The 17,806-nt window shown below is 33.6% G+C and overlaps 5 protein-coding genes across 5 annotated transcripts in view; all 5 read left to right on the top strand.

The window, feature by feature from the left end:
* The window catches only part of LOC145321531 (uncharacterized), a 63,728-nt gene extending 62,374 nt beyond the window's left edge, over nt 1-1,354 (top strand). The window contains exon 4 of the mRNA XM_080162939.1: nt 27-1,354. Within this exon, the coding sequence (XP_080019065.1) occupies nt 52-765 (714 nt within the window). The 5' untranslated portion in view covers nt 27-51 and the 3' untranslated portion in view covers nt 766-1,354. The remainder of the gene's footprint in view (nt 1-26) is intronic.
* Nucleotides 1,355-1,357: 3 nt separating this feature from the next.
* Nucleotides 1,358-2,658, top strand: LOC145321534 (uncharacterized). The gene is made up of 2 exons (XM_080162942.1): nt 1,358-1,436; nt 1,771-2,658. The coding sequence occupies exon 2, from the start codon at nt 1,796-1,798 to the stop codon at nt 2,576-2,578; it is 783 nt and encodes a 260-aa protein (XP_080019068.1). The 5' UTR covers nt 1,358-1,436; nt 1,771-1,795; the 3' UTR covers nt 2,579-2,658.
* Nucleotides 2,659-2,834: 176 nt separating this feature from the next.
* LOC145323488 (uncharacterized) lies at nt 2,835-7,612 on the top strand. The gene is made up of 5 exons (XM_080165888.1): nt 2,835-2,893; nt 3,712-3,761; nt 3,997-4,804; nt 5,554-5,557; nt 6,183-7,612. Exons 3-5 carry the CDS (start codon nt 4,022-4,024, stop codon nt 6,830-6,832), a joined length of 1,437 nt encoding a protein of 478 aa, XP_080022014.1. The 5' UTR covers nt 2,835-2,893; nt 3,712-3,761; nt 3,997-4,021; the 3' UTR covers nt 6,833-7,612.
* The window catches only part of LOC145323489 (uncharacterized), a 61,359-nt gene continuing 48,359 nt past the window's right edge, over nt 4,807-17,806 (top strand). The window contains exon 1 of the mRNA XM_080165889.1: nt 4,807-5,177. The gene's annotated coding sequence lies outside the window, so the exon portion shown is untranslated. The remainder of the gene's footprint in view (nt 5,178-17,806) is intronic.
* LOC145321535 (uncharacterized) lies at nt 12,035-15,591 on the top strand. The gene is made up of 2 exons (XM_080162943.1): nt 12,035-13,420; nt 15,457-15,591. The coding sequence occupies exon 1, from the start codon at nt 12,073-12,075 to the stop codon at nt 12,781-12,783; it is 711 nt and encodes a 236-aa protein (XP_080019069.1). The 5' UTR covers nt 12,035-12,072; the 3' UTR covers nt 12,784-13,420; nt 15,457-15,591.

Consider the following 17,806-nt stretch of genomic DNA (forward strand, 5'->3'; position numbering starts at 1 on the left):
ATTACATGAAATATTTTTAATTTCAGGTGCAAGAACAATTAAGAATCCATCATGAACAAGTGTCTTATCTGTTCCAAGGAATTCTCTAGAAAGGATAGTTTAACAGTACATATGAGAATTCATACAGGTGAGAAGCCATTCAAATGTGATACATGTGAAAAAGCTTTCTGTACAAGAAGTGATTTAACAGTACATATGAGAATACACACAGGAGAGAAGCCATACTCTTGTGATACATGTCAAAAAGCTTTCCGGACAAATGGTGAGTTAACTTCCCATAAGAGGAACCATACAGCAGAGAAGCCTTACACTTGTGATACATGTAAAAAGGCTTTCTCGCGACAAGATGCATTAGATAAACATAAGAGGATTCATACAGGAGAAAAACCATACTCTTGTGACACATGTGATAAGGCTTTCTCACGCCAAAGCAACTTAATTGTACATAAGAGGATCCACACTAGTGAGAAGCCATACTCTTGTGAATTATGTCAGAAATCTTTTTACTCCAGTTCAACCCTGACAACACATTATGAATCAGCTAAACATCTCAAAAAGATTGAATCTTCTAACAATAAAGTTCCACAATCTGCTTCTACCAGTTTTGTTGATTGTGTTGAATCTGATATAAAACTAGAGATTAAAGAAGAAGAAATTCTTGATGAGGATCCTATATCTATTAAGATAGAGGCTGAGAGTGTGGAATTAATTATAAAAGAGGAAATAAAGGAGGAAGAAGGAATTGAGAGTGAAGAATTTGTTTAAGTAGATAAACATAATAATGTTTGATAAATGAATGAACCTAGTTTGCGAATTTGTTGTAAATGTCTTTTAACAAGTGCTTAATTATGTTTGTATTAAGATTTGAAAATACGTGTAAATAATATTACTTCTCCAAAAACAATTTTAAATGAAAAAATCATAATTCTTTGAAAAAATTATTTTTGTATGAATTTTAAGAATCTGAAAATAAGTAGTATTGTATATTCTTTGTTTACTTCATGAATATTTATAATTAAGCACTAAAATAGTTGTCATGTTGTTTTTGTGTAAATGATACAGGCATCTAAGGCATCTAAGTATAGATATCAGAAAAATATGAATCATAATATCTTAAAAAACTACATGGTTAAAAATTGGGTATTATTTAGGATTTAAACCTGTGATGTCCTAACCTTACGAACCACCTTTTACATATCCAATATTCCCTAACCTAAGTTTTCTGTACTTCTCTTGAATGCCAAAATAACTACTTTGATTTTTGTAAACCAATATATGCTTATCATTTCCTCATATTGAATAGTTTTCATGATTAAAATTGTGTTACTTGTGAAATAATAATTGTATGTTTATTTTCAGACAGAATATAAAATGAAATAAGAAAAAATGTTATAAAACTGAATTTTATTGAAACACAAAAAGAAAAGAAAATATAGGTGTGTTTTATTTTATCAAATTAAAGTAAGTAAATGTCTGTCTGTCAATATAAAACGGTTTTGCTTACCTTTGAAATGTTTCAGTAATCTTTTTAAGGAATATATATATAAGTTTATGTGTTTTTTTTATATTTTTTGTTGGTGTGTACTAACCACCTAGTATTTTCTAAAAAAAAAGGAAGGGGGGAAAGGTTTTATGCACCCTAGACGATGCAAGATTTAATATTATTTGTTGAACATTCGACCCCTCTCCCTACAAACCTATAAAGGAAAAAGGCCACTGGAAAAAGTTTCTTTTCTACTCAGTAATTGATTTGAATATTATTTATTTCAGGTGCAATAATAGTTAACTGTTCATCATGTTGTCATGTTATATTTGCCGCAAGAAATTTTCACTCAAGAGCGATTTGCTAATACATTTAGAAATTCATGAAGAAGATAAGCCATTCAAATGTGAATTGTGTGAAAAAACATTTACGGAGGATGATAGTTTAGTAGCACACATGAGAATTCATACAGGCGAGAAACTGTATAAATGTAATTTATGTAAACAGGCGTTTTCAGAAAGAAGTGACTTGACTAAGCACAAGAGGATCCATACCAGTGAGAAAACATACTCTTGCAATACATGTGAAAAAGCTTTTAATAAGAATCATGATCTGACAAGACATAAAAGGATCCATACAGGAGAGAAGCCTTACTCTTGTGATACATGTGTAAAAGCTTTCCGTACAAATAGAGAGTTAACTGCCCATAAAAGAATCCATATAGGGAACAAGCCATACTCTTGTGAATTATGTAAGATATATGTTTGCTCTAATTCAGAACTTCTAAGACATAACAAATCAGCTGAACATCTCAACAAGCTGGAACCGACTAAGAATACAATTCTACCTTCTACTTCTACCAGTTTTGTTGATTGTGGTGAAGCTGATATTAAACTAGAGATAAAAGAAGAAGAAACTCTTAATGAAGATCCTCTCTCTGTCAACATGGAGGCTGAGAATGTTAAAGAAACTATAAAACAGGAAATAGATGAAGAAGAAATTCAGGATAAAGATTCTCTTTCTTGTAAACGGAATCCTGATGAGGATCATATAAATATTATTGACATAGTCAAACATAAAGTTGAATATGATTAAGTCTATGATAGTATTAATTTTATCAAAAATAGAATTTAATAAGAAAGATCCATTTTCAGTAAATGAAATTGTTGCATATAAATAATACTTACCTAAAGTTATTTTATTTCTTTATTATATATACAAGACTTTTTTTTCACTTTTTTTATTTTCTTATACATTTTTAAATTTAAGTTATCTCTCAGTGTAAACCTGTAATTCTTGTTCGTTTTCTGTATATAATTTTTTTTATTTATGTATTATTTTTTTAATTTTCAGAATATGAAAATGAAATTTTCTTACATGGTATATAAAAAATATCACGAATAAAAACAGGTACATAGTTATTGCTTTAGGCATTGAAGTAAGGCCATAGGTTATTAAGTAGAGATAAAGGATTTCTTTTTAGATGTATTTTTGATATAAAGATGTAGATTCACGACATGCATTTAATGAACTACATATTTTTTTTCTTATATTACATGTATTTTATATAGGTGTCCTATTTTCACAAAACCAACTTAATTTAAAGGTTCCTAATTTTGCTGTATGAAATACACTAGATGTTAATCATTACTTTTGTAACCTATGCCTTCAATCATTTCACTGAAATGTTATTTTTAACTATAACAAATTGTACAAATTTGGGTGTACCTCAAACACTGCCAGATAAAAGTTAATTTTTCATTCAAATATCTTTTTTGTCAACACATAATTATCATATTCTATAAAAACATTTTATGTTTCCCTATTTCAAGTACCTAAACTCGTTAAATGCTCTTCATACAACTGTCCCCTCCAAATAGAAACTATCTTGTAGACAGGATTTAGACTTGGATAGAATAATTAAGATTAAGTTAAAAAAGATAGAAAGTTTGTTACTGGATATTTCTTTTTATACTTTTAATATCATAGACGAAATGTTTTTAGAAAGAAAATTAACTTTTATTTGACAGTTTTGAAGATACACATAAAAATGGTTAATTTGTGATTTTTAAGTTTCCCATTTTATAAAGATGATTGCAAAAATAATATTTTACATTGGTATTTTATAGGGAAATATTTAATGAACAATATGGCATCACTTATATTAAGTTAGATCTCATTATTAGATTTGTACTACATATGAAATAATGATTTTTCTTTATTTTCAGACAACATAAAGAGAAACAAACCTCGCATAGTCTCAGTTCAGAAAATTAAAGTAAGTTAGATTGTAACAAGTACAAGGATAGATTTATCCACAACATTAAATAACATTGACAGACACACCCAACATATAGAGTAGCTATAACAAATAAGATAAGGATGTAGAGAGAATATTTTTTATAAAGTACATCTGGATTGCTTTTATATACATAGTGACGGACACTCCCTACATATAGCTAAACTTATTAATTTCCATTCTACACAAGTATTATATTAGATATTTATTCCAGGTGCAAGAAAAATTAATAATCCATCATGAACAAGTGTCATATCTGTGCTAAGAAATTTTCTACAAAAAGCAATTTAACAGTACATAAGAGAATTCATACAGGAGAGAAGCCATTCAAATGTGATACATGTGAAAAGGCTTTCTCACAACAAAGTGCATTAATTACTCATAAGAAGATCCATAAAAGGGAAAATCGATACTCTTGTGATACTTGTGGAAATACTTTCCGTGTCAGTAAAGAGTTGATATTACATAAAAGGATGCATATAGAAGAGAAGCCATACTCGTGTGATACATGTGACAAAGCTTTCCGTACAAAGTATGAGTTTAATTATCATTTTACTGAGCATGAGAAGCCATACTCTAGTAAATTAACTCTACACAAGTGTCATATCTGCAGCAAGGAATTTTCTATGAAGAGTAGTTTAATAAGTCATATGAGAATTCATACAGAAGATAAGCCATACTCTTGTGATACATGTGAAAAAGCTTTCCTATATCAATGGGAATTAAATAACCATAAGAGGATCCATACAGGAGAGACGCCATACGCTTGTGATACATGTGACAGGGCTTTCTCTCATATAGGTAATTTAGATATGCATAAGAGGATCCATAATTGGAATTTTGTCACACCTTCTGCTTCTACCAGTTTTGTTGATTGTGGTGAAGCTAATATAAAGATGGAAAAAAAAGATGAAGAAACTCTTGATGAGGATCCTATATCTATAAAGATTGAGGCTGAGAGTGTGGAAGTAATTATAAAAGAGGAAATAAAGGAGGAAGAAGGAATTGAGAGTGAAGAATTCGTTTAAGTAGATAGAAATAAAAATGTTTGATGAATGCATGACCCTAAATAGCGAATTTGTTGTAAATATCTTTTTAAAAGGGCTTAAATATGTTTATTTATGTTTGTATTTAAGATTTAATAATATGTGTAAATAATATTACTTTTCCAAAAATAATTTTTTTTTAAATCATAATTTTTTGAAAAAAATGTGTAAATAGTTAGTATCTTATATATTTTGTTTGCTTTATTGATTAAACATAAACATGTGTCGTCCTAAGATTTGATGTAATGTGTAAATGATATTACTTCTCCAAAAATTATTTTAAAGAAAACGACCAAAATTATTTTAAAGAAAACGACCAAGCTAATATTGCTTGATTCACTTCTACAAGAGACAAAATGAATTGAAAATGATTGCTAAAATCGAAATATGTCTTCATGTCTTAGAATAGTGTAATTTTTTTTAAAATAGGTTGAAAAACATACTAACTTTAAAATATTAAAGAAAAAAATCATAATTCTTTGAAAAACGTTATTTGTAAAAATGTGTAAATAAGTACCTAGTATCTTATATACTTTGTTTGCTTTATTGTTTAAACATAAATCTGTGTTGCCCTAACCCTGTGGGGCTACCTTGTACATATACATACCCAATTTACCCTAACCTAAAATTGAATACTAATTGATATAATATTGTAAATATTAATTGCATTTCCACTAAATCATTTATTTACCGTTTCTGTTTATACATTTTTCTATCCTATTGAGGAAGGTATTTCTACCATTTCTAATTTTTATTATTTCTTATTTTCAATTAGTTCTTATAATTAAAATTGTGTTACTTGTAAAATTATTATTATATTTATTTTCAGACTGTACAAAAAATGAATTGAGACTCAATGATTATAAATAGAAAGAACAAACAAATTATTTGAGTTTACAAAGTAAAGTAAGTCAGCATATATATAATACAAATATTATGTAGCAGAATCTTTAAAATCTTAATATTTAAGATAAAGTATGTATCATAAAAGTGAATTAGTTTGCTGTAACAAAAATATCATGAAAAAAAACAGTTGGGGTTTGGGATGATTGTTTTCTATAGTATGTATTAAAATTAAAGCTAAAGATAGTAATTAAATAAAACATCAGAAGTAGATTGGGTAATAAGACAAGTACTTAGTACATGTAAGTGGATAGAAGAGAAAGTGGGATAATAATTAGATATCAGAGGAGAGTTTTTATAGAGTACATCTGGATACTTTTACCTACATAGTGACGGACACACCCTACATATAGAGTAGCTATTAAAAATGATGTTGCTTTAATTTTTTATTTTCAACTCTACACAAGTATTACATTATATATTATTTATTCCAGGTGCAAGAACAACTAAGAATCCATCATGAACAAGTGTCATATCTGCTGCAAGGAATTTTCTATAAAGAGAGACTTAACAAGACATATGAGAATTCATACAGGAGAGAAGCCATTTAAATGCGATTCCTGTGAAAAAGCTTTCACACAACAAGGTACATTAACTGTCCATAAGAGGATCCATACAGGAGAAAAGCCATTCTCTTGTAATACATGTGAGAAAGCTTTCCGCTCAAATGGTGAGTTAATTGTCCATAAGAAGATTCATACAGGCGAGAAGCCATATTCTTGTGATACATGTGAAAAGGCTTTCTCACAACATAGTGCATTATATATACATAGGCGGATTCATACAGGAGAGAAGCCTTACTCTTGTGAAACATGTAAAAAGACTTTCAAGCAACAAAGTGAATTAACTACACACAAAAGGATCCATACAGGAGAGAAACCATTCAAATGTGATTTATGTGATAAGGCTTTCTTACAACAAATCCATTTAACTCACCATCAGAGGATCCATACAGGAGAGAAGCCATACTCTTGTGTTACATGTGGAAATACTTTCTCTCGACAAAGTGCATTATATATACATAAGCGGATTCATACAGGAGAGAAACCATTCAAATGTGATTTTTGTGAAAAAGCTTTGGACTACAACATCATTTGGTAAGTCATATGAGGATTCATACAGGAGAGAAGCCATTCTCTTGTGATACGTGTGAAAAAGCTTTCTGTTCCAATAGTGATTTAACTCGTCATAGGAGGACCCACACTAAGGAGAAGCCATTTAAATGTGATATATGTGAAAAGGGCTTTTCTCAGCAAAGTGCATTAAATCGTCATAAGAGGATCCATACGGGAGAGAATCCATACTCCTGTGAATTATGCCAGAAATCTTTTAACACCAGTTCAAAATTGTCAGTTCACAAAAAGTTAGCAGGACATCTCGAGAAGTTTGAATCTTTTGAGAATACAGTTCCACCTCCTGCTTCTACTAGTTTTGTTGATTGTGGTGAAGCAAATATCAAACTAGAAATAAAAGAAGAGGAAACACTTGATGTAGATCCTCTGTCTATGAACATGGAGGCTGAGAGTGTGGAAGAAACTATAAAACAGGAAATAGAAGAAGAAAAAATTCAAGATGAAGATTCTCTTTCTTGTGTAAAGAATTCTCATGAAGATCAACTAAACTTAATTGATATTGTGGATCACAAGATTGAAATATGATAAACAATATTCTTATATGAAGTACCAGGATAAGAATTGTTATTACTTTTAATTTAATTGACAAGTACTTTATTTCAAGAAATTCAATATCTATATAATGATACGTGTTTACTAATACAGTTAATTTAAGACTTTTTTTATAAATAAATATTTTTCTATCTTTTTATAAGATTTAGTGTTTATAACAAATATTATTAACTAATGATATAATTTATATCTGACTCACCATGTATAATATGCTCTTTTGAGCAAATTAATTCTTGTATTTTTTTTGCTTTGTAATTTTTGTAAAAAATAATTTTTAGATATATTTATTCTTCTCCTATTGTATGTAGAACATTATATTTATCTTAAAATGTTTCTTGCATTATACCCATAATTTTTCAGATAGATAAATGAATTAAAATGAAAAAGAGTAATTCTTAAATTGAAGCCTTCTTAGAAACCAATATTCGAGATAAAATTAGGTTATAAGATTTAAAAATGCTGAGAAGTTACTTTTTTTACTAATTCTATTTTTTGTTAATGCTCTCTCGTCCTTTATTTACCCCCTTATTTTTATTTACCTCCAAAACAGTGGTCTCCCAAAATATGTGTGTCTGTAATATATTATCTCAGGCAAAAAATATGATGTACGTTTGTCTGTCAAAAAGAAAGAGATAGTTGCATGAAGTAAATTGTACAAGAATTCCTATTCCTCTCGTTCAGATTTTTCAATACATAATAAATCAGCTTGACATGTCAAGAAATTTTGGTAAAATTAATGTCATTACTGAACATAATAATCACCAGACATAATTATCATTAGGACGGATTAGGTCTATTGATGGTGTGAAACATAAAATTCAAATATGACAAACAAAATGCTGGTACAAAAATATTCAATCTTAGTAGATTTAATGTTGGTAAAATACATTAATTTATTTACTGTGTTTTTTGTTTTTAAGCTTTAAAGTAAACTTTTATCCCTAATATTCTTAAGGCAGAATTTATAAGAGCATTATCTAAATTAATTTAGACTTTAAAATCTTGTTTATTATTATTTCATTATCTTATATTCATTTTGATAAGATTTGTAAAAAAATAATTATATGTTTGTTTTTAGGTAGAATATAAAATAGAATAAGATTTAAGATTACATAAGGAGAAATAAAACGTCAAATTTGAGTTGAGAAAAAAGTAAGTTAGCATTTAACAAGTAGTACATGACATTAAATTAAACAGCACAGCATATCTACAGACACAACCTGCTATATAAGATATGAATGAAAGGGGGAAAGTTTTTATATAGTACATCTAGAATACTTTTGCCCACATAGTAACAAACGTACAGACACATTTTTAATATAGAGTAGCTCTCACAATAAAATCAGTATTTAAAATGATAATAGTTAAATTATAAGGGCTTAAAATAAATTTTTTTATTTTAACTTATTTATCAATTTAAATTTGTTTTATATTAGGTGCAAGAACAATTAATAATCCATCATGAACAAGTGTCATATCTGCTCCAAGGAATTCTCTACAAATGGTAATTTAACAAAACACATGATAACTCACACAGGAATGAAGCCATTTAAATGTGACACATGTGATAAAGTTTTCCTTACAAGTAGTAGTTTAACTATCCACAATAGGATCCATACAGGAGAGAAGCCATACTCTTGTGATACATGTGAAAAGGCTTTCTCTCGACCAAGTAATTTAGCTAACCATAAGAGGACCCATCCAGGAGAGAAGCCATACTGTTGTGGTACATGTAAAAAGACTTTCAAGAGACAAAGTGAATTAAACATACACAATAAGATCCACACAGGAGAGACGCCATACGCCTGTGATACCTGTGACAGGGCTTTCTCTCATCCAGGTCATTTAACTATACATAAGAGGAGCCATAAGTCCAGTTGGAATATTGTTACACCTTCGCTTCTACCAGTTTTATTGATTGTGTTGAAGCTAATATAAAGATGGAAATAAAAGAAGAACAAACTCTTGATGAGGATCCTATATCTATAAAGATTGAGGCTGAGAGTGTGGAAGTAATTATAAAAGAGGAAATAAAGGAGGAAGAAGGAATTGAGAGTGAAGAATTTGTTTAACTAAATAAAAATAAAAATGTTTAATAAATGCTTGAACCTTAATTGCCATTTTGTTGTAAATGTCTTTTAAAAAGTGCTTAATTATGTTTATTTATGTTTGTATTTAAGATTTAATAATATGTGTAAATAATATTGCTTTTCCAAAAATGATTTTTAAGAAAAAATCATAATTCTTTTAAAAGAATGTTATTTGTATAAAATTTTTACAAATCTTAAAAATAGGTGTTTGCTTTTTATGGTTATTGTTTAAACATAGTACTAATTGATAAAAATTGTAAAAAAAAATTTAAATCATTTAGATACTGTTTCTGTTATATATATTTTTTCTGTCCTTCTCTTGAATGCCAAGATACACCTACTTTAATTTTTGTGAACCAATATTTATTTAGTATTTATAATTGTATGTTTATTTTCAGACAGAATATAAAATGAAAGAAGACTAAATATTATGAAAAAATGAAATAGGACTAAATATTATAAATCTTAATATTTAAACATAAAAAGAAAGAAAAAATATAGGTATGTTTTATTCTATCAAAGGAAAGTAAGTAAATCTCTGTCTGTCCATATAAAACATTTTTGCTTACAATTGAAATGATTTAAAGGAATATTTATGAGTATGTGTTTTTTGTTGGAATATAGTACAAACCTATAAGGGAAAAAGGCTACTGGAAAAATTCCAACTCTTTTTTTCTTTTATTTAAAATAAGATTTGTATTCCCTCTATATTTCGAGGTAGTCTTTTGTTTATTTGTGTTTTACTTTAGGTCAGGTTAGGTTAGGTTATATTGGGTACAGGTATTAGAAATTGGATACTGGAATTGCTTTAGATATGAATATTTATCTCAGGTGCAAGATTAATTAAGAATCCATCAACCATGAACAAGTGAACATATTCTTTATCCACTTGGGCACATATAATAGTCAAATATATAATTAGGGCAAAGAATTATCCTTTACTTTTTTACTCAGGAATATAAGATATGAAATATTATTTATTTCAGGTGCAAGAATAGTTAACAGTTCATCATGTTGTTGTGTTATATTTGCCGCAAGAAATTTTCAATCAAGAGTGATTTCCTAATACATTTAGAAATTCATGAAGAAGATAAGCCATTCAAATGTGAATTGTGTGAAAAAACATTTATTGATGTTGGTAGTTTAGTAGCACACATGAGAATTCATACAGGCGAGAAACTGTATAAATGTAATTTATGTAAACAGGCGTTTTCAGGCAGGAGTGACTTGACTAAGCACAATAGGACCTCCTGATGTTAAGCTCTTATTGAAGCTACCGAATGCGGCAAAGCATAGACAGACATATAATTACTCTGTTGAATATCAATAATCCTTAACCATAGGTAGGTTCGCCGTGACGAGGCCAGGGGGCTTTTTAACTAAGAACCTGCACTCGGCACCTTGGCAAGTCAATATGGTATAATCAAATATTCTCTTCCATGGCTACATCCCCAAATGACAAATAATTATCATTATGGGGTGTTGACAATTTACTGAGAACTAGGGTAACTTAAAAATGTCGTCTTTTCTAATATAAGGCTGCTTCTGATTGGTTGATCACAATACTAAAATTAAATCAGCTGACTTTTGTTTACATCCCCCCACAGTCCACACCAAACCATTGTGATCACACAAACTTTTCTTAAACTTTATTTCTTTTATTTTGTATTTTTAATCAGAAGTGAATTAAATCAAAACCAAAAAAAAAACAGTACATAAAAATTCCCCGCAGATTAATTTAGGTAAGGACGTAACTCTGGCCGCAGTGAAATCCTTTAGGTGTAAATTTTCTCTAGGCCATTCAAAAATAACTAATATTCTTTTTCAGAATATTAGCTTATTTAAAATGTCCAATATGAATATGTCCAACAAGATTGAAAATGTCCCCCAACTCGAAATGGGGAAGAGAGATGAGTCTGGAGCCGGTGGCCAACTCATCCCTGAAGCTACTGCCGGGGGGGCCATCCCAATGGAAGAGGGACTGGTTGGGACCCCCCAAAGGACTACAGGAAGCCTCGAATCATCAACAAAAACGGTCGGTAATTTTAATATTTCCGGCGTATCAGTCCCTGGGACAAGCAAATTTCCGAATAGGAGATTTGCTTCTCCCAGGAGAATGTCAACTTCGGCGCTCTCAGCGCCGACTACACCAGACGGACGTGGTACTACTGCGATGAAGGATGCCGCTGTTTTTACGCCATCCAGAGCAGGAAACCCATCCGGCGCAGGTATCTCCGTGGGGGCTGCCGCTGTCTCGACGCCACCCCCAGGGAATGACAATGGGAATTTGATGGATAAAACCATCATTTCCCCCGACAGAAGTACGGACGATTTTGGCCAGTTTCTGGATACATTTTCAGAAACTCTGAATGATGGAGACGGCTGCAACACTGACAAAGGGGAAGGGGAGGGGTGGCAAGTGGAAAAGAAAAGGAAGAGGGGCAAGGGGGGGAAAACAAAGAAAGGGGAAAAACAGGTTGTCAGTGGTGCAGCTGTAGCCAGCAATCAGGGCAAGAACAGAGCCCACAAAATCAGGGCAGAAAAGAGAAGGGCCAAAAGGGACGAGATGTCCTTCTCCAAGGCGACCAGAGTCGAGGGCCTGCAGGTGGATGTCAGGGCGGTGCCGGACAATGATGATGCCGGCGCCGATGCTGACCTCCACACGCTGGACCAAGATGACTGGGACACCATTGAGGCGGAGCTGGAGATGGCCCTAATGAGTGAGGGCCTCGACAAAAATCTCGAGGCCATTGACATGGGAAAGGACATCTTGGGGAGGGGGCGCAGGAACCATGGCTTCTGGGTCAAGTGCCGCAACCAAGCCACAGTTGATTTCCTGCTCAGGACAATCCGGCAAGCCGGAGTGCCCGAGGGCAGGGAACGGCTGGGGTACAAGTATGCGGCGTACGGCCCAGGGGAGATGCCGTTTGTGTGCCTCTCCGTCAAGAACCTCAAGAGGTTGGCCTGGAAAGAAAGGCCCTTAATGGAAAGCTTTCTCAGGTTATATAATCCATTTTTAAGGGAAAAACATCTGAAGGTGGTCAAGGGATGTTTGAACAAGGATGAGGAGCTTCCAGAGGGTGCTAAATTTTTTAGCATTGTCGTGGAAGTAGCCGAGGACGCCCTGGACAACATCCTTGACCAAGGCAGCCAGCTGAAGACCAGCATTTACACATACTCTGACGTCTGGGGTAAAGCTCTGGAGGATTGGAGTGAGAGGAAGAAGGAAGGTTTCCCACCCCTCCAGGAGGGAGCCTCCATGCAGGAGAAAATCTAAGTATTTTTCTATTTAGTATATTTATATAAATTTTTCCCCCTTAAATAATTTTTATAAATAATGACGCCACCTACTCAAACTAGACTAAAATTTAGTCAAATCAACTTACATAAAGCAATCGCAGCTACAGCAGTACATGACAATTACTTAAGTTTAGGCTTAAATAGTAACAACATTGACTTTACCTATGCAGGATTTGTCTCTCTGATACAAGAGCCAAATTTTAATTATAAAAGTTTTAAAATTACTGGTTTCTCAAAAAAACATAAGCTTTTTTGTGGTAAGCCTAATACTAAGAATAGGGCAGGGATCTTAGTATCAAAAAATATTAATTGCTGGCAGATAAATCAGTTCTGTTCTCCGGATATGTGCTCAGTGGGCATGCATTTGGAGGATGGGACCACTTTAGTCATTTCTAGTGTATACATGGAATATCACCAGGGACCTGGAGCACCACCACCACCCCCGGAACTGCTGAGAGAGCTTACAACTTTCTGCAGGACCAAAGGATGGTCCCTACTAATTGGTAGCGATTCTAACTGCCATAGTACAGCTTTTGGCAGCTCAAATGACAACCGAAGGGGCATAGAGCTCATGGAATGGCTGTCCTCCACAAACTTACACATTCTAAACAAAGGTAATGATTACACTTTTTCCGATTGTAGGAGACAAGAGGTAATTGATATCACAATAGGTGACACCAAAGTCTTAGACAAAGTAGTAAACTGGCAGGTATCTAGTGATGAAACAATGTCAGATCACCATAAAATTGAATTTGACCTCATTGTAAGTAAAAACATAGCTGACCCAAATATGGACAACTCGTACAGAAATGTAAAAAAGACAGACTGGTCTCTCTTTGGTCAAAATTTGAACAAAGAAATTTCAGGTATTGATACAAGTAGTGAAAACATAGACATACTAACGGATAGATTAGAAAATGCTATTATCAACTCCTATAACTCTAGCTGCAAGCTGAGATTCTTCAAAGGTAAAAGAAGACCACCTTGGTGGAATGGTAATCTTAGTCAAACACAACGTAAGCTACACAGAGCTAACGTCAAAAATCGCAGGTATAATACAGCTGAGACTAAAGAGGCATATGACAGGTTAAAAAGTAAGTATAAATCTGACATCAAAACAGCTAAAATTGAGGGATGGAAACGTCATTGTGACGAACTTTCAGACCTCACCACGGCAAGCAGAATACAAAAAGTTCTAGCCCAGGGCAACAAGATTGAACTAGGTACAGTAAAAAATCAAGAAGGTGATTTCACCTGCTCTCCAGAAGAAACTTTAAAGGTATTATTAGACACACATTTCCCCAGTGTACCAGAGGAGGAACAGTATGTCCCTAGAGACTTTGGGGTAAGTAATCTAGATATTGACAACATTGTGAACAGACAATCAGTTAAGGCATGCTTTAAAAGTTTCAGTCCATATAAATCCCCGGGCCCAGATGGCATTTACCCAGCCATGCTACAACATGGCTCAGATGCCATTCTGGACCTAGTCACACATATCTACAAGCTAAGTATTACACAAGGTAAAGTACCTAAAAGCTGGTTGAGAACTAAAGTAGTTTTCATACCAAAGGCTGGTAAACTAGATTATAGTAACCCAAAAAATCTCAGACCCATCAGCCTGACATCCTTTCTCCTGAAAGGGCTTGAAAGGCTCATCTTCTGGTATCTCAACAGGACCACCTTTAAGTACAACAAGCTTCATAAGAACTTGTTCAGTTACAGGGAAAGTATATCTACAGAAGATGCTCTCCATAGGTTAGTACACAAGGTTGAAAAATCACTCGAAAAGAAAGAGATCACAGGTGCCCTCTTTCTAGACATTGATGCAGCCTTCTCTAAAGCCAGCATAAGTAGCATTATCAACAACTTGGTAAGGAAAGGTATAGATCCAGCTATTATAAAATGGTCAGAACACCTGCTCACCAACAGAATAGCCGAAGCCACGCTAAACGGTGAGTGTGTCACAAAGATCCCCACCAGGGGGACACCACAAGGTGGCATTATGTCCATCATCTTCTGGAATTTAGAACCAGATGATCTCTTAGATAGGTTCCCAGATGTACACCCCAGCATGATAAATGCCTTTGCTGATGACTTAGTGGACTTAGTCACAGGTATAGATATATCAACCATAGAGGATCGCCTAAACCAGGATGCTAAGGTAATGGAAACCTGGGCCACAGACTGTGGCCTTAGTTTCAGCGCCTCAAAAACCAAAATCATGGTTTTCACCCGAAAACGCAACATCAGAAACCCCATAGTCAAGGTAAATGGTGAGTTAGTTGAAGTTGTTAAAACCTTTAAGTACTTGGGGGTCACTCTAGACTCCAAACTCACCTGGACCAAACATGTAGATAACATCACCAGGAAAGCCAATATTGTAATGAACCAATGTCGTAAAATGCTTGGGAAAAATTGGGGGCTCAGACCCAAAGTGTGTAGGTGGATGTACACTAGTCTAGTCAGACCCATCCTTACATATGGATGTCTAGTTTGGCTAAACAGTGCCTACAAAACCACACACATTAAAAAACTAGAAAAGGTCCAGCGCAGGGGGTGCCTTGCCTCTCTTAATGCAATGAAAACCACAGCCACACAGGCCATGGAAATTATTTTAGATCTACATCCTATAGAAATTCATATTAAGGCTCTATCACTGAAAAGTTACCTAAGGTTGACGAGGAATGGTAACTGGTCACACAAGGAAGGAGAGGTCACAAAACCTGAAAACCACACCAACAGAGTTCTAAAATTGGCAAAAGAACTCCCAGAACTATCACTGCCAACAGACAAGCTCATCAACAAGCAAAGGGGTGAGTGTAATTTTATTAGTATCATAAAAACAAAAGATGAGCTGAACAAATATCAGTTTAAGCTCACTCCATCAAATGACAGCACCATTCATGTCTACACAGACGGGTCAAAAACCAAATCAGGTAGTGGTTTTGGCTACACAACCAAAGGTATCAATATCAAACAACAGGGATACAGGCACCTAGGTAAGATTGCCACAGTGTTCCAAGCGGAAATCCTGGCAATGGAAGCTGCGGCACAACATCTACTAGAAATCAACCCCATAGGTAAAAATATTAAAGTACATATTGACAGCCAGGCAGCTATCAAAGCTGCAAGTAAGTATATAGTGGACAGCACCTGCGTGGCGAGAGCCAAACAGGCACTAAACAGACTAGGTAAGAAAAATATGGTGGAACTTATCTGGATCCCAGCACATGTAGGTCACAAAGGTAATGAAATTGCGGATCGCCTAGCCAAGCTTGGCTCCGCAATGAACAACAAACAGGTAATCTATCCAGAACCACATGCACCCATTCCTATATCATACATCAATGGTATAATCAAAGAATGGGCCGACAGGGCTCATCAACAGAAGTGGATGAGTCCTGCTGACCCAAGATTCTGCAGACAAACAAGAATGTTTCTGAAAGAAGCCAGAAACAATGTCTGGAAACTCATCCAGAACAAAAACAGGACTTTTGTCATGTATGCATGCCAGATCCTGACTGGCCACGCTAACACTAATAAACACTTATTTAGAATGAACCTGGCAGACAACCCAGGCTGTCAACAGTGCGGATTCCATGAGGAAACCATCGAACACCTCATCGGCTATTGCCCCAGATACAACAAGCTCAGGCTGGAGCTATTTGGTAACAACACCATACGGACCAAAGACTTCCATACCTTGAGTCTCAAGCACATATTGAAATTTATAAAAAAAACAGGAAAATTTAGAGTTTAAAACCACAAGTTTAGAGAAACATATATTATAGGCGGACATGGGAAATCATGTCACAATAAGAGAAGGCTAACATATACTATTTAGGTTTGCTAGCCAAGAACAGTGGTAACAAAGCAGATGGGTCTGTGGACAAGTGCGTAGCACAAGTTTGGTCCCTGCCTTGGACAAGATGGCGAAGTCGCCCAAGTTCCTGAGGCCTGCTACATTCTGATACCTGATACCTGAAGCACAATAGGAACCATACAGGTGAGAAGCCATACTCTTGTGATACATGTGGAAAATCTTTTCATACAAATAGTGCGTTAATTATCCATAAACGGATCCATACAGGAGAGAAGCCATACTCTCGTTACACATGTAAAAAGGCTTTCACGCAACAAAGTGCATTAATTCTTCATGAAAGGATCCGTACAGGAGAGAAACCATATACATGTGACAAAAAATTCCGAACAAATGGTGAGTTAAATTTCCATAAGAGGATACATACAGAAGAGAAACCATACTCTTGTAAAATATGCAAGAAATATTTTAAAACTAATGCTTCTTTGACAATATATAATAAATCAGCTGACATCTCAACAAGTTAAAATCTACTAATGACGCAGTTCCACTTTCTGCTTCTACCAGTTATGTTGATTGTGGTGAAGCTGATATAAAACTAGAGATAAAAGCAGAAGAAACTCTTGATGAGGATCCTCTCTCTATCAACATGGAGGCTGAGAGTGTGGAAGTAAAAGAGGAAATAAAGGAGGAAGAAGGAATTGAGAGTGTAAGTAGAAAAAAATAAAATGTTTAATATATGAATGAACCTAGATAACGAATTTGTTTTAAATGTATCTTAAAAAGTGCTCAATTATGTTTATTTATGTTTGTATCCAAGTATTTAGAAATAATTTTAAAGAAAAAATCATAATTCTTTGAAAAAAATGTTATTTTTAAAAATGTGTAGGTTAAAGCGGGGCGATCTCGGTTTTTGACAACCTTCATTAAATGACATTTTTCTCCATGTTCTAATCGACTGACAGAAAAAAAAAACACAAAATCAAATTTGTTCCTTATTAAATTGCCTACAAAAATTTTTGTGAGATGAATTTTTAGGGTACTTATTGGGTCTTAAAGTCGGACGACAAAATTTTTTTTTTTTCGATTTTTTTGCTTCGGTCGGAAAAACGGTCATTTGGACAAAAACTGGTAAGAGCTAGAGCTTAGACGTCTTCAGGGGACTTACTAAGAATCT

This window comes from Acartia tonsa, chromosome 6 (genome assembly GCF_053477335.1).
Source record: "Acartia tonsa isolate MP-2025a chromosome 6, ASM5347733v1, whole genome shotgun sequence".
Taxonomy (NCBI): domain Eukaryota; kingdom Metazoa; phylum Arthropoda; class Copepoda; order Calanoida; family Acartiidae; genus Acartia; species Acartia tonsa.